Source organism: Octopus bimaculoides, chromosome 1 (assembly GCF_046866305.1).
Source record: "Octopus bimaculoides isolate indiv1 chromosome 1, ASM4686630v1, whole genome shotgun sequence".
Classification (NCBI taxonomy): Eukaryota; Metazoa; Mollusca; class Cephalopoda; order Octopoda; family Octopodidae; genus Octopus; species Octopus bimaculoides.
In genome coordinates, this window is record NC_142928.1 from 77,013,185 (window position 1) to 77,040,515 (window position 27,331).

Sequence of the window (27,331 nt, forward strand, 5' to 3'; positions counted from 1 at the left end):
ACCTGCACATGCAGAGAAATACGTATATATTAATATAATGATATACAATATGCATGTATGCATATGTACTTATGTACATATATATGTGTGTGCTTGTGTGTGTGTATGTATATATACACACATGGTATATATATATATATATAATATATATATACACATACATATATATATATATAATTACTGAATTATACATAAACACTTTATGTAAGTACATGTTCGCACACACACGCACACACACACAACACACACACACAACACACACACACAACACACACACACTGAGGAACGTGTGTGTGTGTGTGTGTGTGTGTGTGTATGTGCGTGTGTGTGTGTGCGTGTATACAATATCGCTTATATCTTGATGGGATATCGAGGAAAATATAAAGATTGGCGTCAAATTTGTTTGATAACGATATGCAGCACAAGAATTATAAATGCCGTTGATACGAACGAAGTAGAACATTAGTCTGATCATTGATTGCTGCCAGAATTCTTTGCTTGGTGGCAAGTTATTGAACTAAACATAGAGCGAATACATTCCACTAGTGAGTGGTTTTACGTAGTAAAATAATGGAATTTAAATGCTAAGAGATCCTATACTAACTGCAGTATATACGGGATGGACAGTTTTGTGTTAGCTGTAACCATTAGACAAGTATAATGGATCACTTTCTTGTCTTTGTATTTTATGCCCCTTTAAGAGTTTGTCCCGTACATAGCACTCATGTGTACATTTCACAACTGTGATATTCATGTTTTCGTATTGCGTACCATTGCAATACGGACAACACACACACACACACACACACACACACACACTCACGTATCACACTCATACACATGTGCGCTTGTTCATGTCTATGTGTAGGTGGATGAGTGAGCAGGTGTGTACAGAGGAATTTTAAGCAACGAAAGTGACGATATCTTGACGTACAAATTAATTAAAACACGCTTACTTTTAAACATGAAAATATACCAGGAAAAAGTATAATATATATATATATATATGCAAGTATAAGCATAATTATTCGTATCAAGCTTGAGATTTTCATATACTATTTTTGTATCTTAGACACACAGCAACTAGTATATAAAAATATTCTTACACACATTTAATAGTATCACAGTATCACGGTGTTACGTGTTTTTCGTAAAAGTAACGAAATATAAGAAGCGGAACAAGTAAATATAAGTGGAATATATATATATACATAACCGTAGTGTCACTTACAGAATGAATTTAAATGAATTAATTTTATAAAGTGATATACTATATACTTTGTTAAGAAGAAAAGAAGTAAGCAGAATATTGCTATGTACACATATAACACGTTAATACATTAAAATAAAATGTGTTATCATAAAGGTCTCCCGCCTCACTATCTCTCTCTCTCTCTCTCTCTCTCTCTCTCTCTCTCTCTCTCTCTCTCTCTCTCTCTCTCTATCTATCTATCTATCCCTCTCTCTCCCCACAGTTAATTCTTTATGTAATACGACACTTAGTCATTTCAAAGACCAGAGTCTCACACAGATATTTATATTTTAAATAGTGAATGTCTACATTTTGTGGTTTCCAACACGTTTACAGCTTTAGGTGCATATGTTAATTACATACTTCACAAGACATCGAGACCTATCGTAACCATTTTATCGATAGACTTCATATGCATATGCATTCACAAACCAGATGTGTAATGGGATATGAACATTACCTTCTTTAGTATAAATTCAGGAAACATCCTGCAGTTGTGACGTAAAACTCAAATCTAAATCAGAGACAGCACATATATCCAATAGCATAAGACATCAGTGTAGTAGTACCTTATCATACCAACTCCTGATATAACCACCACAAAACTGAACCGACACATTTTTACTAATGTCACTCAATTTCAAAGCGCACTCTTATAATATGAAATCAGTTAATATGCGATACGCCCAATGGTTTCCTTCAGATTCAGAAATTAAATTCGACTGTCATTAGTTGTTGCTTTTCTAAAACACTATCTGTACACATTGTAATACTAGTACTAACATACACAAATGGGACCCTGCTACCGACACACATATACTAAATCAAATCCCAAAGAAGATCATGTGATACATTGGTAACTATCAACCAGCACTCTAGTTTAGTAACGATATCTAAGGGTGTAATATTACACTTGCTTAAATAATTTACTAAGCAGTAATAAAAAGTAACTATGACCTCATAGTAAAGCCACTTGGACACCCTACGAATATAACTCGTATTGATATCCATCTTTGATAGAGGTACAAATACTAAGTACAACATACACACACTCCTCACGTTCTCACGCTCTAGCTTTTTCTCTCTGTATCTATATGCATAAATACATATATAGATATGTGTCTGTATTATGTCACATGTAATATGATATTATGTATATATAGACTGAGTTTAAATCCCGTGGAAATCCACATTAACTTTCTTATTTTTTGGTCGATAAAATAAGTACTAGTTGAGCACTCGAGTAGTTGTAATCGAATTAGTCCCTCCCACAAAATTGCTAGACTTGTACCAAAATTTTTAAATTATATTAAATATATATGTGTGTGTGTGTGTGTATAATACACATATATACACCGATATATACATTTACATACATATATATGTATGTGTGTGTATGTGCGCCATGCATATATATACATATACATACATACAAATATATATATGTACGTATTTTTTTTCTTATAGTTTCAGCTTAGAGCAGCGGTCATATATATATATATATATATATATAATACCATGTATCTGTCAATGTCTCTCACATCCGCACATGGGTGTAAGTTAGTTATGTCTACATCGAGAATTATACTGTAAAAATGCATTATCCAATATTCTGTATGTATTTCACCAAGATTAAAGGAAATACTTCTGAAGATAGAACGCGCATTGATTTACTATTTTCAAAAAAAAAAAAATTAGTGTGATTATTTTTCATTCTTTTATTTTCTGATTTAGATTACATTTCTCATTGTATTTTGCTGCAGGGTACATCTTACAAGATGGGTGAAACCGTCCTTGCTTCAGTATAAAATGCGACGAACGTTGAAATTATTGAACTGATATGATATTAGAAGCACAGCTGGTTTTACCCACAGCTTTGCTGATATCAAAGCGTTTGAAGAGAACATTAAAAGAACGAGAAAATTCAATATCTCAATACGTTTATATATAAATATATATGGATATATATATATTTCAACTCACACTTATACACACGCGCTCTCACACACCCATACACACGCGCACGCACACACACAAGCTTTGACATGTATGTAGATATACTTAATTATGTAATGTATATCATATATTTACTACACTATTACAAATATATGTATATATACATGCATATATACATACACATATATATATATTTACATACATATGCATATATGTATATGTGCGTATGCATATATATATATATATATATATATATATATATACACGTGTGTGTATATATGTATATATATATATATACTTATATATAAACCCACTTATGTATGTCTATACATACATGCATACATTTACATATGTATATATATATATATTATATATATATATATACATATATATATATATATATATACGTGTATATATATATATATATATATATATAAATACACACACATATATACATACATACATATATATGCATATATATATATATATATATATATATATATATATATATATATATATATATATATACATATGTATGCACACACGCATACACACACACACACACACACACACACACACATATGCCTAGGTGTGTTTGCGTACGTATATACAGGAATGAATTATATTGATGTACATATGAGCGTATGGGAAGACTGTAAACACTAGATTTTTCTTGAAATCCTTTCACGTAAGATCAGACTGTATTTTATTAAATTTCAGACAGCGTACTTTCATTTAATTAAAACAGCAAAATATCAGGTCATCCCATAAATTCTGTCCAATTTTACCTTTTTAAAATTGAATGAAATTTAATAGTATTTTAGAATGTCTAATGGAATTTAAAATTATTTTTATGTATTTGTGTACATTTAAACTAATTAAATATTATTTTACATAATAATAGAATTAAAATTTCTTTGATTAAAGCCCTATCTAACATGGAAGTATCCAAAGAGCATTTGAGGCACATAATTCTTTATGAGTACCAAAAACGAAACTCTGCCGCGGCAGCAATTAGAAATATGGGAAAGAATGCTTGATTGAAAGAACTTGCAGCAGATGGTTTGCAAAATTCAGAAATGGAGATTTCAGTTTTGAAGATGTGGATCGAACAGGACGTCCAGTTAAGTTTTATGATAAGCTCCTTGAGGAGTTACTTGAAGAAAATCCTACGTTATCAGTTGAACAACTGGCAATAAAGCTTAGTTCAAACTGTTCATCGTCATCTTCAACAATTTAGAAAGTTTCCTGAACTTGGAAAATGGGTGCCTAATGAATTGTTCGAAAGCAACCGCAAATCCCGACTTAAAATCTGCTCGTCTCTCCATTCTCGCGAACTCATTTCACCCTTTTTGCATAGACTTGTGACTGGTGACGAAAAATGGATCTTCTAACGAAATGTTAAACGTCGTAAACAGTGGCCTGGTAAAAGGGAAAAAGCTCAACCACAACCGGGAAGAGAATTTCATGGGAAAAAGTTTCTTCTCTCTATCTAGTGGGATTGCAAAGTAGTAATTCACTTTGAATTGTTACCACCTAATGCAACAATCAATGCTCACGTCTAATGTCAGCAATTAGAGCGTTTGAACTAAGCTTTGAAGAAAAAAAAGACACGCTTTAGTGAACCGAAAGGAGTGATGTTTCATCAGGACAATGTGCGACCCCCACACTACAAAGATCACATCACAGAAGATTGAAGAGCTTGGTTAGGAAAAAAATTCCTCATGCACCTTATTCTCCCGACCTTGCTCCTTCAGACTACCATTCATTTCGTAGTTTACAGAAAATTTGGAGGACATAACTTTTGCAAGCCAAGAGGAGGTCAAAACTGACATTTCAGAGTTCTTCGTTTTGAATCGAAAATAGTTTTACATTGATGGGATTAAAAAGCTTGTAAATAGATGGAAGGAAGTCATAGATAATCAGGGAAAGTACATTGATGATTAAATTTCAATTAAATATAACATTTGATCACGTGTTTTCTTTATTTAACATTCTGACAGAACTTATGGAATGACCTGATATATTGCCGTGTATACAAGCATAATGTCCTACGCACGCAAGCACACATGTACACATATACGTGCAACATATGCATGCATATATGGATATATATATATATATATATATATATATATATATATATATATATATATATATATATATATATATACATATGTGTATGCGTATTTATGTATGAGAGCGAATGATAGATAGAAAGGTAGATAACAGTTGTATGTGGTTATCCTGTTTTTACAGGGGATATCGGTGAAATTGATTAATCTGGAAGTAGAAACCGTGTCAGTTTTACTACGTGGTGGAGATTTATCTACCATATTATGTGTGCATAAATGATGTAAACGAAAGAAAATATTGGAGAATAAGAACAATGATAACAAAAACAAGAACAACAATAATGATATGGATGATGATGACGATGATGATGATGAAGACGACGACGACAACGACAATTTATGTAGCATAAGGAATGAAGTAAATATCATGAAAACGATATGTCTTAAAAACCTACCGCATATCTGAAAAAAAAAAATGGATTTTCGTTGCTATATTTCGACTTGAAGAACAAAATCTCCATAAAGTTGACGATGGAAAGTGTCCCCAAAGGACAATCAGACCCCGATGTATCTGCAGACTGAGACCTCCTCGGTGATAAACATCACTATTTTCTTTGGAGGCAGACGGAAAAATCGTTTCTGTCTAAAGAGACATGCAAACATTATTTTCAGATGCGTACTAAGGCCTGCAAAGTTGAAATCCAAAAGCAATTATAAAAGGGTATACTTTACGAAAGAACCTGAAAACATTTAGCATATCCTGTCCACATACATGTATTTATTTTCTCATATATTCACAGAAAAAAAAAGCCTGCGTACCGGTGCGTACACTCCCGCATATCTTGCTCTGGCTGGTTGGGAACCAAATCGCGCAACACTTCGCCCAGGGATTCCTTTCTTCTCAGTTTTGAAGGCAGATTGAACGTCTCACCACATTTTGACTGAGAGAATGGTCGATATCCTCCTCGTTCTTTGTTCAATAGTATGTTCTGACAAGGACGGAAAATTATTTCGTGATAGACATAAACAATACTCTTTTTCATGTGGTTACTCCATGGATTGATCGAATTCGAAGGCTAATCTCCGAAAACATTGTCAATTTTTTTGTTTTTAATATTTTCTTTTTTTTTAATGGCTATTCTCCGTGTTTTGCCAATTCCTTGTATCACCACCACTGTTGTTTCCATCGACATTATCGTCGATGACGGCAAGATAAAGAAGGAATAGGAAGAGGAGGAGCTGAGATGGAAGAAGAAGAAGAAGAAGAAGAAGAAGAAGAAGAAGAAGAAGAAGAAGAAGAAGAAGAAGAAGAAGAAGAAGAAGAAGAAGAAGAAGAAGAAGAAGAAGAAGAAGTGATGATGATGATGATGATGATGATGATGATGATGAACAAATACAAGAAATATACAATTAAAGAGACGGAATTTGAATATAGTAGATTGAAGAGATTTTAGAACGATTAAATATATAATTAGCTGCAATGCAGTCATGTATATATGTTGCAGATGCGAAGATGTGACCGCGTGTGAAATATAGTCTTATTGCATGAAGATTAATCTACGCTATATGTCTATGGCTTTCCCTTAGTGATGGTGTGTCCGTTTGTGCATCTATGAATCTATGGTAAGCCTGTGATTCAACTCGTTTATGCGTGTGTTTGAAGGGTATATGTGAATGAATTTATGTCCGTTAAGAAGTCTATAATGAAAGACACTGCATTAGTAAAATCCAAATTATTAATAGGAATGTCAATGGTTACCTCTCACCGTTGATTATGTATATACGAATATCAATTGCGTATCATTACCACTCAATTTTCCATTGAAGCTTATCCGGTTTCAACAATCACGAGAATTTTGATTCCTAATGAAGAATCTAATAAATGCATTAAATTCTACATCAAATATCCCGGGAAAGATAATTAGGAACTATAACGCGTTGTCCTTTTCCTCCATTGCGTTTTAATTAAGGATAAATATATGCAACTATTAATCAAAATCAGATAGATATTTCACTTTGCAAAGCGCCAGGTATTTTCACCACCACTCACAATTTTGTAGACGTTTAGAATATCTCTGTACAGTGATGCAATTTGACAAATATCTCACTGATTTACTGTGATATATTTTTATTCTCTGGTGTGTGTTTTTAGGCCAGAAGAGCAGAGGAGCTCTACGTGACTCTTCGAACTTGTATTACTAGCGGCAACGTCACTTACAAATCGTACCCCACCGTTGTAAAGATATTGGACTATGTAATCATAGGTGTAAGAAAAGATTGATGTCATACTGGTTTCCTCTATTCCTTAGATTTCTAATCTGAGTATAAATAATATCCATAACAACAACAGTGATTAAATAGGTTGTGTCATCAATAAGGTTGTCTCTACGATAAATGAGTTATCACTGTCTGTTTTCAGGTAAGCAGAAAATAAATGAAAGCAATGTCAATATGTTAATTTTTTCGCGAGAAACAATATCACATTAATCAGCTACATATTTCTGATTTCCATAAATTAAATTTTTAAGGGTAACCTGCTTCTCCTTGTAAGTATAAATCTAATTTATATTTTCTCAGACAATCGTGCATAATGTTCAGATAGGAAATATAATGTAACGATTATCATTGAACAGAATACGAAATTTCAAAGCTCTATGGATAATATTGGCAAAATATCATTTTCCTTTAACAGCAGATCGACACTGACTAAAAAATTACGGAAAAAGGTGTATAGTTATGGCCACTGTAATCTCTCTTCGTTGTTGTGTATCCAAGACTGCAGTATACAGTATACGTCTGTCCAAAGTTTGTGTATAATTTAAAGGATATTTAGCTGCTTTTTGTAGTAGTTTGATTGATTACATAGTAGGGAATTTATAGTTGGTACTTGTTGGAGATGTTGGTATGTATACCGTGATTGACTGCAGATTCGTTTTCAATTCATTTATTTCATATTATTTTCAGGTCGTCCGCCTTTGGTTTACCCATTTCGATCTTGGTTACCCAGTTGGAGATCCTTGTAGTTCACGGAACGATCGGCTCTTACTTCAAGAACGAGTACCAGGCAATGGGCTGGAAACATTCTGTGCAGGTGCGCACACTAAGGAGATTATAACAAAGACAAACAATGTGAGTTTGGTTTTTATAACAGATGCCAACCATGACGCTCCAGGATTCAGAATATTTTACAATGCCGGTAAGTAATGTGAAGGTGCACTATTTTTGTTACCTCATTGAAGTGAATTTATATCAAAGTATATCAATTGCAATCATACGTCTTTGGGGAAGATAATAGAGTTTGTGTGTATTATGTTTGAAGATGATACAGTATAATTAAAAAAATGTAATAGACTACTATTTCTAGCAGTGCATGTAATCATTTAGACGCTCTTAATTTACCTCAGTATGTATGTATGTATTAATATGCAGGGCTTTCTACTATTTTTGTAATTGCTTTCTGCTCATCAACCTTCAATATTACTCATTCATGTTATTCGGACTCTATATGCCTTCTAGTTTTATGCTTCCAACAAACTTAAATATAAATCGAATCGATGACCTACGCCCAACATCACCTAGGACAGGTTTGAACGTATCGCTGTTAACAACTTTAACAACAGAAGAAAGTTGAAATCATAAAGTAACTGTTTAACATCATGTAACAACTTTGAGAATTACATTTCAAATATCCTTAACTTTGGAACGAAAATGATGATAAATCGATAAAGAAAATTGCGTATTCATTAAAAAGCAGAGGAAAGAGGAATTTTAGCAACAGCGCATTTTCTTGGGTGCACCGTTTGTAGTACATATTATCCTGCCATAAACTTGTATGGGTATTTTGAATTGAGCAGATGATTTCCGGAAGTATTGTTAAGTAACAATGAAATCAGTCCTGTCGCTACTCATCCCAATGTGCCAAAACAGGAATTCTTGGGGGTGTATTTCATAGCGAGACTGCATATGGACTATTCAATAGCCACTTTTCTGCTGGATCTGTAGTATGGTAGTTCTTTCATTATAGAAGGAATTTACGATGACAATGACATGTAACAATTTCGTCATTAAGATATTGATGAAGATGATGATGATGATGATGATGATGATGATGATGATGATGATGATGCCGATGACGACAACGAAAACGATGACAACAGCAACAACTATAACTAACCTTATTGTCCCTCATCACAGCTTGACAACCGGTGTTGGCGTGTTTACGTCCACGGAACTTAGCGGTTCGGCCAATGTCCGATGTCCGAAATAAGTAAGAGATAAGATACATACATACATATGCATATGTGTGTATGTGTATGTGTGTGTGTGTGTGTGTGTGTGTGTGTGTTATGTGTGTGTGTATGTGTGTGTGTGTGTGTGTGTGAGTATTATGTGTGTGTGTGTGTGTGTGGGTTTGTAGGTAGGTAGGTAGGTAGGTAGGTAGGTAGGTAGGTAGGTAGGTAAGTAGGTTGGTCGGTAGGTATGCATATTGGAAATTTCCATCTGGTTCGTTTACTGTATTACTTCCCTACTCGTCTCTGTGCGTTCATCTTGAAATCATTCTTGTTATTGTTCCCCGCTCTGTTTTATTCTTACATCTACAGACCATACAATATGGATCCAACTCATACACTTCCCCGCACTTTATTTTATTAGATATAATCAGTTCATTTTATTTTAGTTACTTGTTATTTTATTGCCCCTAATTCTTACACCCACATACATTTCGCGTAGATATAAGAGTACAAACACGGTTTTACATTCTCGTCCAATGTTTGAGCGCCATCAAAATATGTGTACGTATACACATTTCTGTTTTTTTTTCTTGCTTTACTCTTCCTGTCCTTCTTTCTTTTTCTTTTCTTCATTCATTCTGTCTTTCACTCCCTCTCCCCCCTTACCCCTCTCTCTTTCTCTCTCTGTTTGTTTCATCACACGCATACGTATATATGGCAAGATATATAAACCCAAGATGGATCGAGCGAAATTCTTGTTTTGCTTTGTACAACGTGTTATCCCCCCTACCCCCAATTGCTTTCTTACCATGTTCTTATCTTTCATTTTCTCTATTCTTCTCATTTATTCTTTATGTTGCTTGTCTCCGCCTACTCACATACAGGTCTGTCTCTCTCTTTCTCTCATCTCTCTCGTTCTCTCTCACTTTTCCGCACTTTCTCTCACTCTCTTACAACTTGGCATTCTCCATAACTTATTACAATGTATCCACACCTAGCACTCACATAATCTCGCACACACACATATTTCAAACGTCACAAGCGCGTCGCATACACACAAAAACACATGTACACTGAACGAGATTCATAGACTCACTCTGCTACTCCGTCATTCAATCACGCAATCTTTTCCGTTTTCCTATCTCACTATGTTATACGCACACACTGGTTCTGCCCAAGGACGTATTATTTCTATCACACCTTCTCTCCCCTCTCTCTCTCTCTATGTATTTTTTGTTATTTCTGTCTGCCATCCACACACAATTTCTTCTCCATTATCCTGTCTAAGTTTATCTCCTTAACTCCCTTTGTCTCCCTCTCTCGGTGCCTCACACTCAATTATTTTGACCACTTCTCTTAACGACTCGTTATTCACATCAACGTTGTTGGCAAACACTGCCAAAGTTTGTCTGCAAAGAAATAGAGTCATGTTTTAACTGTGGTCATGAATTTTGCTGAATCATAAAAGAATCACGGTCAGTAAACATGAATATTGCTACATTTCCTTGATAGTTGTTCGGGAACGTTTATGGGAAGTCTGTGTAGTTAACCGTCCAACAGAGAATTTTCTACTAATATTAGCGTTAAAATCGACTGCGACGAAAACAATAATGACTAAGGTGTTGGTGGCACTGTTGGTTGTGGTGGTTGCAATGGTGGTGGTAATAATAATTTGAAGGACTTATATGAATGCTGTTCAATGACTATACAGTAAATACTGATGACAGTGAAGAAAAGATGATGCCAAAAGCAATAATGTATGATAATAATAATAATAATAATAATAATAATAATAATAATAACAACAACAACAACAACAACAATAATAATAATAATGATAATAATAATAATAATAATCCTTTCTACTATAGGCACAAGGCCTGAAATTTGTGGGAGGAGGATAATCGATTTCATTGACCCCAGTGCGCAATTGGAACTTATTTCATCGACTCCGACATGATGAAAGGCAAAATCGACCTCGGCAGAATTTGAACTCAAAATGTTAGCACGGGTGAAATAGCGCTGAGCTTTTTGCCTGACACGCAAACAAATCCGCTCGGTCGACGCATTAACAAAAGCAACAGCAACAATAACAACCACAACGATGATGACAACAACAACAACAATTACATTGATAATAATAATAGTGACAATTGCATCTGTCACAAACCCTTAAAGATTTAAGGGATGGTGTATTTCATTAGATTGACCACTGTACGTATTTCAAGGATAATCATATCAGAGTTCCAGAAAGAAAAAAAAAGCGAGAATAACCGAAATACTGCTGAATGGAGTTGAATTTATAACAGATGGAGGCGCAAATGTTTAAATTCCATTACTTTTATTCTGTCTCGTCATCTGTCTTGCCTCCAGTAATATGGATGAGACGTTGATGATAATCAAGATTTTATCCTTTGGCGAATTTAAGTATATCAGTATAATCAACGGAATTTGCCATATTATGCACCACGTTCATGTTATATTGATAGAGAAATTTTATAAAGTAAATAATATATCTCCCTCCAACTGTGGTGTTTTCATTCATAATATAATTATATGCGTCAAAGGATTGGTAAACAGTCAGAGCTCTCGAAAAATACCTTGCAGTATTTGTTTCGGCTCATTAGGTTTCAAAATCACTTCACGCTGATGCCGGCTATGCCTCTTATCCTTTCAAGGTCAACAAAATGAAGTACCAACTAAGATATAATGTTAGTATGGTTATCTGTTCTCCTCCACATGAATTACAGGACTTGCGCATATATATATATATATATATATATATATATATATATATATATATATATATATATACACATATATCTACACACACACATACACTCACACACACACACACACATACACACATATATGTAACTGATGATATAAGCAATTTCCGAGTCACTTTATCTCTTTTGAAATACAAGAACATATACGAGTAGAACATAGTCCATTACATTATGTAAGAAAGCGATAGTATCTATAATGTTGAGATATTTGATCTTCAAGGTTCATGATCTGCAGGAGTATCGATTTCGGAGCTTAGGCCCCAGTAAGTTAAAACCAAGAGCGAATCACTGAAGGTCCTCGACTCACGGGCCAGATGCCAAAAATGGCAGGAACGTTGGAACTGGTGTATTGCTGCGCAAGCTGACTATTTCGAAAAGGATGACGTTAAAAGTTAGATAAATAAGTTATCATTTTATTTAACATAACTAGTCCGAGAACGTTTTGATAACACCTCGTCTTCCAGCGCCAGACCTGACTATGAAGGCACAATATCCTCACTATTTGAAAATGAGGGGAATTTCGCAAAAAATCCTTAGTACGATCACCGTACATGTTTACACTTTAGTTCCTGCAAATCCAATTTATATTTTGCGTAACCTGCAAGAATAGAATAATATAGGAGGTGAGTCTGATGTTGTTGAAAACCAGAGTAATGATGAGCGGTAGGAAGAGGAGGGTATTAATAAGGATGAAGAAACAACGAAGTTATAAACATGAATTTGTTGCAATATCATTCTAAATGAAATGCGAAATAGTAAAAGCAGTTGCTACTAGTAAATGTGTGCAGATGAATATTATAAATTTTATATATCACGAAAATTTTATTTGGAGTCGATCTATGAGTACTAACTATAAAAGTAATAACTCTGTTATTAATATTTTAACATAAGCTATGTCTTATCAGTATAGTATATTATTAACATTTAGTACAGCTGAAAGTTTTGGACAAAGTTAAGTTCAAAAATTATGGACAACATCGTTTTACCAAACATACAAACAAACAGATCATATATAATAGAACGAAATTTTCTTTTCACCATGTTTGTTTAAGAAAACTTTAAATTTCACGAACATTTTCAACAAAATATTTATCAAAAGGAAATATACTACAAGACGATATATTATATATTGTATTTCAATGAGATTTTATAGAATAGCTTTGTTGAATAACATACACGCAAGTAAACACACTCACACACATGCGCGCGCGCACACACACACACACACACACAGTGAAACAGTATCGCAATTACACACAGACAAGACCATACAGATACGCAACTACCTATACATTCGCACAGACGTAATTAATATATGAAAATGGAGAAAAATAAAACGGAGTGTAACCAGTAAATAATACATAACTGCAACCCAATATATCTATGTATACAAATATTTTTTTACATCTATTGATTTGAAACTCTTATGCACAGCTGTATAGAAACAGACATTCACACAAATACGCATGTAAATCATCAACCAACTCCTGCAGAGAAACAAGCACACACCTACACGCACACGCACAAGCGTGCATATGTGCATATAGACGTACACACAATCACACACACATATATGCACTTATATGTGTATGTGTATACATGTGTATGTGTGCACGCACACAAACTCACACACACACACACTTACACACACACACGCACACATACACATATACTGCCACAGGCGTGTGGCTGTGTGGTAAGAAACTTGTTTCTCAGCCATATGGCACATTGGACAGTGTGTCTTCTAATATAGCCTCGGGCCTGCCAACGCCTTGTGAGTCGACTTGGTAGACGCAAAGTGAAAGCAGCCCATGTGTTTGTATGTGTGAGTGTGTGTGTGTGTGTGTGTGTGTGTGTGTGTGTGTGTGTGTGTGTGTGTGTGTGTGTGTGTGTGTGTGTGTCTTTCTGTGTCCCACCCCCGTCACCGCTTGACAATCGGTGCTGGTGCATTTACGTCCCAGTAAATTAGGAGTTCGAAAAGTCTGATAGAATAAGTACTAGGCTGAAAAAATAAGGGCTGGCGTTGATTTATTCGACTACAACTATTCAAGGTGGTGCTCCCGCATGGCTGCAGTGAAATTCTGTCTGTGGGTGTGTTTGTGGAGTTGTAACCTAACTCTTCCAACATCGGTTGATCAATTTTGATGTAACTTGACACGTGAGTATAACTCATGTCTCGAAACCTCATGGCATACTCAGATTTCTGAAAAAGTCGGTAATACGGCCCTGGAAGGGATCCTTATATATAGCCAAGGCAAATAACCCATTCATTTTCCTAAATTATTTGGTATAAATCAAATTGAGTATGCTTATTTCTTAGTATTTGAACTGTTAGAATTGTGTATGTATATATATATATATATATATATATATATATATATATATATATATATATATATATATATATATATATATATATATATATATATATATATATATATATATATATATACACACATTCATACACACATAAAATATAGGTTTATGATAATGTTCATCAGATAGCTTCCTAATAATTCTATGACAAATAAAAAAGAAACAAGGAAATCCACTAATGGCTAACTGTTTCATGAAGGATGTGTCTGCAAAACAGAGTTTAATTAATCATAAATCTGAAACCTAAATATACATATGAAACTAGTGTCAGCATTTTCGATTACGATATAGCTTTTGGTTTTAAAATATATAATTATATATTGGGTTGTCCGGAAAGTTCGTGCCGATTTATAGTAGATTACCTTTCGACTTATTTGCCATAAAACCACCTCAATTCTGGGAAGAGGATATTTTCAAGTTAAAGGAAAGATGGAGATGCATTGTGCAACAAAATGGTTCATATTAGGTTGATTAAAAATGTAATTGCAAGTATTTATTGACCTTTTTCTTTCCTTTAAAAATCGGCACGAACTTTCCGGACAACCCAATACTTTTCATACAATCGTATAATTTTATCTATCGTATCATAACAATCGACATTAACTCGCCATAAAGTAATAAGGATATGGATATATATATATATATATATATATATATATATATATATATATATATATATATATATATATATATATAAGAACAGCATGGTTAAAAATAGAAATATTAATGTTTTTTGTCATGCAATCTGATACATAATTTTGGCTGGTGCGTATTTATGATATGCAACGAACCATTGTTTATGTCCAAATTTGTTTACGTTATTAATTTGTGTGCATCTAGTTTAAGCTATTTTCGTAATTGGAATAAACAAAACGGCAGAAGATAGTATCTGGAATAGCAAGATATGCTATTTAGATCGGAACTAACGAAGCATATTTCAATACATTTTGCCGAAAGCTTTATATACATATACATTCAAAGACAAGCATATGCATGTAAGCAGGCATGTATGTATGTATGTATGTATGTATGTATGTATGTATGTACGAATGTATAAACAAATATTTATATATTTACGAATGCATACATATGTGTATGTGCGTGTTGTGTGCGTCTGTTTGTGTGTGCGCGTGTGTGTTTGTGGTATATGCATATATATGTGTGTGTGCATGTATGTATATATATATCTATATATCTCTCTCTCTCTCTTTCCCTCTCTCTATCTCTCTCCCTCTCTCTCTCTCTCTCTCTCTCTCTCTCTCTCTCTCTCTCTATATATATATATATATATATATATATATATATATATATATGTATATATATATATGTATATGCATATGTATATATTTAGGTGTGTGAGCGTGCGGGCATGGGTGTAAAGCTTTTGCCAAAAAGCAATCAAAAACTTCGGTTGTTTACAGAATATGGATAAATGCATGCACACAAGCATACAGTATGCCTATATATATATGTATATATATATATATATATATATATATATATATATATATATATATATATATATATATATATATATATATATATATATATGTGAGTATATATATATACATGCATCCATATCTATCCATATATATGTATATATATGTGCATATATATGTATATATATATGTGTATGTATATAGGTATATATATATATATATATATATATATATATATATATATATATATATATATATATATATGTGTGTGTGTGTGTGTGTGTGTGTGTGTGTGTATGTATATACACACACACATAAGACACACAAACTCATATATATTTAAGTATTTCTTCTTTTATTATATGATGTTTCACTAAAAGCATTCATTTACTTTACATTCTTTATCCTAAAAAATATCTTATTTCGATTCGCTTTCTCAATGTTCCCTAGTGGAATGCAACCGATATGTACATACTCATTCTTTAATATGTTTCGCTGATATCATTTCTGTGCTATTATCTCAAGATTCTATTCTTAACAGTAGTCTATATTTAATGAAATATTCCAATTGATTGTAGACTCGTTATTGGTGGCAGAGCGAGAAAGAGGCATTTCTTTTCACTATTCTATGGTTTTAGCAACTCTGCCTTTATATTTTTAAGCCTTGTTCTCTTCTTGTTTTCGAAGCCATGAATAAAAACAGTGACTTTTCCGGTACGAGTGTCCTTATCTGTCATCTGCACGTGACCCTCCGGAAACAGGGTGAAATTGAAAGCCACCTTAGCAGTATCATACGCCACTGGGCGAATGAGTGCACTGGGTCTTATACAATATATTTAATGACAGCAAATCACAGTATAAATAGATCCGAATTGGATCCCTAGGCCCCTGATGAGTCTAGGAAACTGCTCAGAATGCCCATGCCTTGAGACGGTACAAATGATGCGAAGGAGTTCGACAGTGTCAACAATGTTCTACATGTCTTGGAAATATTCCACTCACTTGTTTGATTACTCTTCACTCATTACCAGCGTATAGCCATTTTTATTCATAATTGATTTGCAAGAAACCGTTCTTGTTCTTGTCAGGCCGTTTAAAATTATGTACAGATATCCGGTGTCATTTCTCACTGCTACTTCTGCTGTCTAGATATTTTCCTAGAAACATATCCCCCTATCCATCTTGCAATTTCTTTTCACATACTTATTGATATAGTTATAACTCTCTGTTTGTTTCTATGAACATGTGCCCTTCGTTTGGCACCCTTTTGTTTATTCTTCTTTCACATATTGTATGTCACTGTGGAGATCCATCGTTACTGGATGATACTTCACTGATCGTTGTGTCGCTGATTGGTTATGTGCTATGCCTTCACAACACATGACGACACAATTGATTCTTAGTGGAGGTAATTTAGCTTGACATACGATACTACGAAAAACATGAGCATCAAATGCGTTTCTTTTTTCAATGAATCGGTGAAGTTTTGCCTTCAGAAATAATCATTTAACATTCTAGATTGCTTTTATGCTGCTCAGCTCTGGAAGAAGACGACATGCCGATTACTTTGCAGCTCCCAATAGCTTCATTAAAACTCTAGTTAGAGAGATGCTCGTATCTGTTTCATAACATATATTTGAGTATTTCTTTCTTATATGCACAGGCATTGTTGTTGGCACTCCGTCGCTTACGACGTCGAGGGTTCCAGTTGATCCGATCAACGGAACAGCCTGCTCGTGAAATTAACGTGCAAGTGGCTGAGCACTCCACAGACACGTGTACCCTTAACGTACTTCTCGGGGATATTCAACGAGACACAGTGTGACAAGGCTGACCCTTTGAATTACAGGCACAACAGAAACAGGAAGTAAGAGTGAGAGAAAATTATGGTGAAAGAGTACAACAGGGATCGCCACCATCCTCTACCGGAGCCTCGTGGAGCTTTAGATGTTTTCGCTCAATAAACACTCACAACGCCCGGTCTGAGAATCGAAACCGCGATCCTATGACTGCGAGTCTGCTGCCCCAACCACTGGGCCATTGCGCCTCCACATGCACAGTCATAGATGTGTAATTAACAACTTTGCTTCGCAATTACATGGTTTCAGTTTTGGTTTGACAGCGGGGAATCTTCTCAAAATATCTTCTACAATAGACTACTCGATCCGACTACTCGATCGCTGGGAGTTAGTTTGTTGACGGAAAAGGTGTAAACCCAACGCCATTCTGCTTGACAAATAGTGTTGGCACTTACTGGCATGCCAAAAGAAAAGATACAATAAGGTACAATAAAGTACACTAAGTACTATATTCGATTTGTTCGACTAAAACTTTCAGGGCAGTGATCTAGTACGACCACAGTATCGCTGGTTTGCTGCACACCACAGGAAAAGACTTCATGGAGCACTACAGTAATCCTTCGACTATCGCAAGTGTTACATTCCGAAACCTCCCAAAGAAATAATTAAAATCTAAAAAAAATAAATACCTATCGGCCGGAGAAGCCCGGATATACCGAGGAATTCGCGTCATAAATTTACATATATTAGTCAGAAAAGTTCGCGATGTACTGACTGCACGATAGGGGAACCGCGATATGGTGAGGGATTACTGTATTTGATTCTTCAAATCCCTGCGCATACATATATCTATACATGCATATACATATGTGTGTACATACATACATACATACATAACAATAATCCTTCAATGGAAATTATAAGCATTTAATGCATCACTACCGGTGTTTCCACGAATCAGGTGTCTCTTAAGACCACAGTCCGCATTCCTAATTACAGTGCAGTCCGTAGTATCCAAGGACATCGGGTTGATCATCTTCATGCATTCATTTCTTCAGGCGATATAACATTAGTGGAAGTTTGAAAGAGGGGTGCTTACCCTTTTGACCAGTGCGAAAGGTTGGTATTTGGTTATGTGCGTATTACTGAGTGTATTTAGTAGGGAGGAGAGGAAGGTGATACAAAGAGGGGGATGAATGGTAGTTATACAGATATAGAGGTGTGTGTGCTGATGTCGGACTTATTTTGCTATTCACACACACACATACACACACACACACATACACACACACACATACACACACACACATACACACACACACACAAACACATATATATATTTAAATGTACATATATATGCATGTATTACAGTTCTATATTTAAGAGTTCGATTCCAGGCAATGACCTGAATAATAATAATAGTAATAAAAGTGAGATGCAGCAAGGAATTTTGCCAGTGAATAGGTCGCGGTCTCGAAGCGACGAAAATATTTTGGCAAATTAAATTAAAATGTTGAAGTGAATCTAACGTTTTTTTTTTTGTGTGTGTTTCTTAAATGGCTTATAAACACCTTCCACGCTGCAATTGTTATATATATATATATATATATATATATATATATATATATATATATATATATATATATATATATATATATATATATATATATATATATATATATATATATATGTTGCTGGCACTCCGTCGCTTACGACGTAGAGGGTTCCAGTTGATCTGATCAACGGAACAGCCTGCTCGTGAAATTAACGTGTATGTGTACCCTTAACGTAGTTCTCGGGTATATTCAGCGTGACAAATAAATACATGCTCGACATATTCTTTCTTCGCTTCAGCTTTATTATTGTTTTTTTTTTTTATTTTAGTGTCCTGTGTCTTACAATTTTCGTCACACATCCTGTGAATTCTTCAGCGAGTCTCCATCCCAAGTGTCTCCTCCTGTCTCATTTAGTCTATTCTATCTTTCCATAGAAAAATAAAATGGGCTAAACAGGAGATGAGGTGATACGTGGGCTGGAAAGACCGAATAGACTAGGCAGGACAGGGGGACGTACGAATGGACAAACAGGACAGGATGAGACACGTAGGAAGTAAAATTCCCTGAGGGGGTTTCAGGAAGTGTAATGAAAGATTTAAGACAAAGAACGCTAAAATAAGAACAATAATGAAATGAAGAACGAGTATGTAGCGGGTATATTTATTTGGCAAAACAATGACCATTCCGAAATATAAAACTATCAATTTCAGCACAATTTCATATCAGGAATCTTGTAAAACAAACAAATAAATAAATAAATAAATACACACACATACACACGCACGCACATACACGCACATATACGCACACATAAATACATATGCGAACAGAAATATTCATTCACACATACTCAAAAAAACACTCTTCTAAGCATCTGACCAAACATGTTCCATCCGTTATCTTCCCATTCTTTCTATATCCAAATCTATATGGTCTCATGCGAATAAGAGATATATTCGTATGGATGGTTGTGAGAGATTTGATTGTTGTTACTACCAAGTCGAGTGACCATCTACAGGTCTCCTCATTGTATTGCGATTTATCGGTTGATTTGTTTCATATATCTTTTAGTATAATTTTGTATAACCGAGTTAGGATTGCTTAACTGTTTCTATGTTCCTTGCATAATAGTATCGATTTTTCCATGTTTTTAATCTTGTATCATTCTCATACCCGGTTAGTCGAGACACCGTGTGTAATTTTATAATGTTTCGTTAGCATTGAGTATTGGGAATACAGTTTGTGGAAAAAAAAAATTCGGAGATAAGGCAACAAAAATGTAGGCTCTGTGTCTCCTTTCTTGAATGACTACATATAGATAAACTCTCTAGTGGTATCATAACATGGTGTGCAATGTTACCACAACGAAATACCTGCATGATTAATTGTGTGCAATGCAAAAGTTATGCATGCTTACGCTCAAACGCACACATGTATGCTTGTGTGTACAAACACAGTGTATATATTATGTATGAGTGCATGTGTTTATATATAAATTATAAGAACCTATATTAGCACGTAATTTTATATTTCTTTCTTTCCTTCTTGCATTTTTTTCTTTCTTAAATTTTTTATTTATATCTTATATAATAGTTATATCTGACTTAGCTATGTATATGGCAGAATTTTCTTTACAGATATGTAAATAATGTTGAAAAACAGAATATTTAAAATCACATGGAATATTCTGGTCATTATACTTTTTTTCCTTTCATTTCAGAGTGGCCTTGCAACGCAATCTTAACGAAAAATAACGGAGAATTTGCCACTCCAAACTGGCCAAACAATTACCCAGCTAACACTGACTGTAGGTGGATCATCAAAGGCCCCATTCATGCTTATATCACTTTACGTTTTACGAAAATTGAGCTTGAGAATCATGGTCTCGGATTGTGCAATAACCGACTGGACAGCATACACGTTTATGACGGAGAAACTACTGATTCGGAAAGAATTGCCACGCTGTGCGGATCTAGAGTACCGGCAACTTATGCTTCTACTTCAAATGTTCTGTTAATTGTTTTTAAATCAGACGAACGGGTGGAATTAAGCGGTTTCCATGCCACCTATCGTTTTATTTTCCCCGCCATCCGAACAACTGCATCACCATTTCAAAAGGAGAAAATCACCGAAAATCCACCAGTATCTTCGAATAACGTACCCTACACTACAACGTTTGTTCCCTCAGGATTACCTGATACACTTTTGACATCTCAACAAAATATGAGTCGCTCCAAATCAATATCGACGACATCGGCTGCTACTACACCCCCAGTTTCTTCGGAAAAATCTTTGACTGCAGCTTACGGCGAACCAACAAAATTTCCACTATATGCTGAAAGTGAAAAATTCGTCAGTCAAGTCATTCAGACGACTAGACACGTAATGGATATAAATGGTAAGAGACATTTGATTCTTAATTTCTTCTCATTTCAGCATTTAAATAACCAAACAGAAAAGAGATTTAACGTTCAACTTTACTATCTAAACATTAAGGAAATATTCCCTCCATAAAGTCTATTGTAAATAATCTTCTTACTGAACAGTGACACAAAGCGATTTTTGGCAAGTGCTAATACATTTACGAAGTATTATAATCCTTTCTACTATAGGCACAAGTCCTGAAATTTGGTAGAAGGAGATAGTCGATTACATCGACCCCGGTACTTAACTGGCATTTAATTTATCGACCCCGTAAGGATGAAAGGCAAAGTCGACCTCGGCGGAATTTGAACTCAAAACGTAGCGGCGGGTGAAATAACGCTAAGTATTTCGCCAGGCGTACTAACGATTCTGCTAGCTCGCCACCTTTTTACAAAGTATCATAATGTTTCAAGTCTACACTCCCCATGACATTTGTCTGCTCATCACCTATTTTGAAATATTAATATTACAGAGTAAATTGAGAATAACGCCAATTTTTATTAATATTTGAAAGTTATTTATAAATCTAGATTTTTAAATTAGTTGTCTTTTACGCCGTAGTAGATACTAGCATCATACTTTGTTTAATTACCAGATTTGCTAATCTTTCATATTTGCAAAAAAGAAGAACGGGGAAGAAAAATTATGCAAAGTTTCCTCTACTTACATGATTATAGTGACGAGTATTGACGAGACAGATGTGTTGTATCTATGCAGATATATCATCTACTAGTACTAAGCGTTTTTATATACAAGCAAAATCAGTTTCTTTGAAGCTTAATTTTTTCACTTTGAGATGTAGAAAGAAATGTGTTTCACTTGTCCCTAAATCGTCTTTGCTGAGCCCAGAGCAGCGATAACTTAAGCTCCTAAATAGTAACAAGCAATTATGTAAGTAAATGTTGGTATATATATATATATATATATATATATATATATATATATATATATATATATATATATATATATATATATATATATATATATGTATGTGAATGGGAATTTGTATACGTCTAACTTGTATAAGTATAAAATTTTCCATATGACATCCTCATTTCTGTTTAGTATACTATTTCAGTATGTACAAATATGATACCGAAACGAACATTTTTAATATAGATATACAGAAAAAGTCACAGGCCTCACACACTCATACACACCGCAATATATGTACGCATATGTTCACACACGCGAACATACAAACATACATGTATTCATATACATCTCCCTTTCTATTTATGTATATATATGTGCGTGTGTATGTGTATGTGTATGTGTGTGAATGTGTGTGTGTATGTGTGTGTACACAATAGGTGCTCTCCAGAAGTTTTCAAAGATAACTCTCTATCTAATTTCCTTCAAAATAGGAGCCCCTGACTTCATTGTACTTGTAGAGCTCCAACCATGAAACTAATCCAAAGGGAAGGTGCTCAGAAAATCCAGTGAAGTCTTCCTTCATCTCCTTCAGCTTTAGTAATAAGCAAAAATCACAGTGACCAAGATCTGGACAGTAAGGTGTGTGAGGGACAGGTTACAAGGGTGGGATTGTGGTCTGGTGCCGGTGCCGGTGCTCGGCCCTTTTGTGGGTGCTCGGCCCTTTTGCGGGTGCTCGGCCTTTTTTATGAGCTCTTATGTAGACTTGCTTGCCTGGCCTATTTTGCAAGCGAAGTTAATCTCTAACTAATCTGCAACATTTCATAAGGTTCTGCGGCGTTTTGGCCCATTTTGTAGCATACTGAACTTCTAAATCATCTTCATGCCCCGTGTGCATTCCGCTAACTAGTTTCAAAATTTCAGGAATGCATGTATGTGTACGCGCGCGCGCACGTGTCTGTGTGCATATATATATATATATATATATACGGGCGCAGGAGTGGCTGTATGGTAAGAAGATTGCTTACCAACTACATTGTTCCAGATTCAGTCCCACAGCGTGGCACCTTTGAAAAGTGTCTTCTATCGCAGGCTCGGGCCGACCAAAGCCTTATGAGTCGATTTGGTAGAGGGAAACTGAAAGAAGCCTGTCGTGTATATATATATATATATATATATATATATATATATATATATATATATATATATATATATATATATATATATATATATTTATGTATGTATGTATGTATGTATGTATTTATGTATTTGTGCTCGTCCCCCCCCCATCGCTTGACAAGCGATGTTGGTGTGTTTATATCCTCATAACTTAGGGGTTCGGCGAAAGAGAACTACGGAATAAGTACTAGGCTTACAAAGAATAACTCCCAGGGTCGATGTGTTCGACTACAGGCGGTGCTCCAGCATGGCAGCAGTCAAACTGACCCAAATAAGTAAAATAAAATAATATATATATATTTATACCTACATATTATTGTATACTATTTGTATTACGTACCTTAAAAGTGAGAACTCCCTGTAAGATTATGGGAAGCCCCTTTGTCATAAATGGGTGTAACCGCATTTTAACTATATGTAAATAACTCTTTACAAATCTATATCACCATATAACTTTCACAATCGAATAATTGTACGTACGCAATTACATACACGATCTTACAGAGTCGAGTTACACGATTCAAACAATTATCGTACTAAATGGATGCATGTGAATATTTTTAATGCATTGATTGTTCTTCAAATAAGCATTTAACTAACGTAACGAGTGAATTATTAAAATTTTCTATTTAACGGAATTCTATAAGAGAATATAATGAGTGTTGCTTTTTAAAATATTATGTTGGTTTTCGAGTAGTTAAAAGTTTCAAAGCTATTGTGCTATAAAGAAATAACTATCATTTTCATAAAGTTTACTAGAGACAACGCAGACAGAATTAATTATTTCGTAAATCTTAGACAATGCTATGCTAGAAACCATCATTTCGATTTCCAATCCAAATGAAACTAATTGTTAGTGGCAGTTATATATTATCTAATTAATTAATTGATGTTACATACATTGCGTTTCAAGCTGTATGTATATATTGTAAATGTGTAACCTGCCCAGCTAATATTCATATCCATACTATTTATGGGTATATGAACACTTGAAATTGGCGCTGTGAACAAACCGAACATGCGTCAGTTTTACAGTGCTGACGCTGCTTTCTGACGTTGCTTAGAGTGACAACAATGTAAAATATACTGTTACTTATGTTCTTCGTATAATGGGCTTTTTATCTTGACCATGAACGCAGTGGAGCAGTGATGAGAGCACACGGAGTACTGATTCAATAAATTGTAGTTCGAATCCGGAGAGCAATGACAATCACTCTTAGACAAACTTTTTTTTTTTTAACTAAAGAAAACGTTAAGTTGCCTCACTGGAGTGTGTCATAATTAAGTGTAAACTTCTGGCAAGGAGTAAAATAATTCTAGTGCATATGTGTACACTTTTTGTACGTGTTTGCACTTGTGTATGTGTGTGTGATTGTGTGTTTCTGTTTGTACTTATTTGTTGGCTTCTTTGTACGTGTTTATGTTTGTATTATGGACGAGTGGGTAAGAAGTTCGCTTTGGAATCCCTAAATCTTGGTTTAATTCCCAGCGCATGGTATCTTGACCAAGCATTTTCTACTATACATCGGTAGGCAGTAAGGTAGTCACGATTGATAGACTGATAGATAGATAGATAGATAGATAGATAGATAGATAGATAGATAGATAGATAGGTAGGTAGGTAGGTAGGTAGGTAAGGTAGGTAGGTAGGTAGGTAGGTAGGTAGATAGACAGACATGGAGGATATGTAGGTAGATCGGTAAGTATATATATCAAGAGATACACAAATAGATATACAGATACACACACACACACACACACACACACACACACACACACATACACATATATGAATGAATGTATGTATGTATGTGTGTGTATGAAGAGAGAGAGAGAGAGAGAGAGAGAGAGAGAAAGAGAGAGGGAAAGAAAGAAATGAAAATAATCTGGATTAGCAAATAAATTGAACTGAGTCTTATTACTGATATGTATAGTGGTTGTTGTTGTGTCAGTAAAGATTTGGCTAATGATAGATGGCGATGGTGGTTGGAACATGGAAAGTAAATATTTTCTGTTTATTTCTCTTAACTCATCCTCCTCAGTCTGATTAATTATCGTCTGCTCAATTGCAAAATATCGTCTGCTCATTTGCAAAATACAGACAAAAATAGACTGCGCATGCTAGCAAAGAAATAAAGAATGACAAATTTAGGATACAGCATTTTTATAGTTTTCTTTTTTTTTTTTTTTTCAAATAGAAATATTAATATTTGTTGAAAATTCATCAACGTACTCTTGAAAAATAATATTATAGATAATGTCTTTGATTTCGTTCTATTGTTAAGATCCTTTATTTCTCAGCTGAAAGTGGAAATAAATAGATAGCAATCTAGTAAGTTAAAGATGTGAAAATATAGCTTTAAACGATAGTATTTCTTGAAATTTCATCTGCAGTACTACCTACGCAGTAATGTTCAACTTTTCCACAATCTTACAAAAATATGCAACTCCTTCGCAAAATTTTCAAAATTGCCCAAGAATTTCCACGAATAGTACAAGATATATATCAATCATGACATTATAAGAGTTAAAGTATATTTCGGTAGGTATTAAATGCCGCCAGTTTCACTCTGATTTTAATATCATTTGTGTTGAAAAGTATGCCTCTTCTTAATGAAAGCCGACTCGTTTTACATACGTGTTTCATGTTCTGTGCTGTTGGAAGAACGCAATAGCTCTATATTTATGCAATAATCCATTTCCTTTTACGTTTTATTTACTGAAACTCAATAGTATGTATTTAGTCTATTAGATAAGCGTACGTGTAAGAAACCAGTATTATACATATAAGACATCAGTCAAATAAGTTTTCATTAATCTTTTTATATATAGTGAGACTCTCCTTATCAAGTCAAAGAGTTCTAACGCTCTGGATGTTTATAAAGAAATTCTCGATATGACTGTGTGGTAAAGCAGTTTGCTTCGCAACAACATTGCTTTGCGTTCTATCGCACAGTCAAGTAAGTTGGCCAAGTGCATTCTGCTATAGACAACACAATAACACATTTTACGTGAACTTGATATATATATATATATATATATATATATATATATATATATATATATATATATATATGTATGTATGTATAAACGCGTGTGTGTGCGTGTGTGGGTGTGTGCCTGTGTGTGTGCGTTTGAAAAGTTTTAACGAAATGCTCGTACACTGGAAAAAAAAAATTCGTCCTAGAAAAGGTTAGTAACTTCCTCGTTTTTATAACAATTTCTTTTTTAAATAATTTTCTTTAGAAACATCACATTTACACTTCAAAATCTGTATTAAATAATTCTCATAGACTTTTGAATAAATGTGTGTGTGTGTGTGTGTGTGTGTGTGTGTGTGTGTGTGTGTGTGTGTGTGTGTGTGTGTGTGTGTGTGTGTGT

The 27,331-nt window shown here is 34.4% G+C and overlaps 1 protein-coding gene across 2 annotated transcripts in view; it reads left to right on the plus strand.

Annotated features, from left to right (window-relative positions):
* LOC106869508 (uncharacterized) overlaps positions 1-27,331 on the plus strand; it is a 1,059,538-nt gene that overhangs the window by 916,826 nt on the left and 115,381 nt on the right. For both annotated transcript variants that reach the window (XM_089352454.1, XM_089352457.1), the window contains exons 8-9: positions 8,248-8,479; positions 21,195-21,872. In XM_089352454.1, the coding sequence (XP_089208580.1) occupies positions 8,248-8,479; positions 21,195-21,872 (910 nt within the window). The remainder of the gene's footprint in view (positions 1-8,247; positions 8,480-21,194; positions 21,873-27,331) is intronic.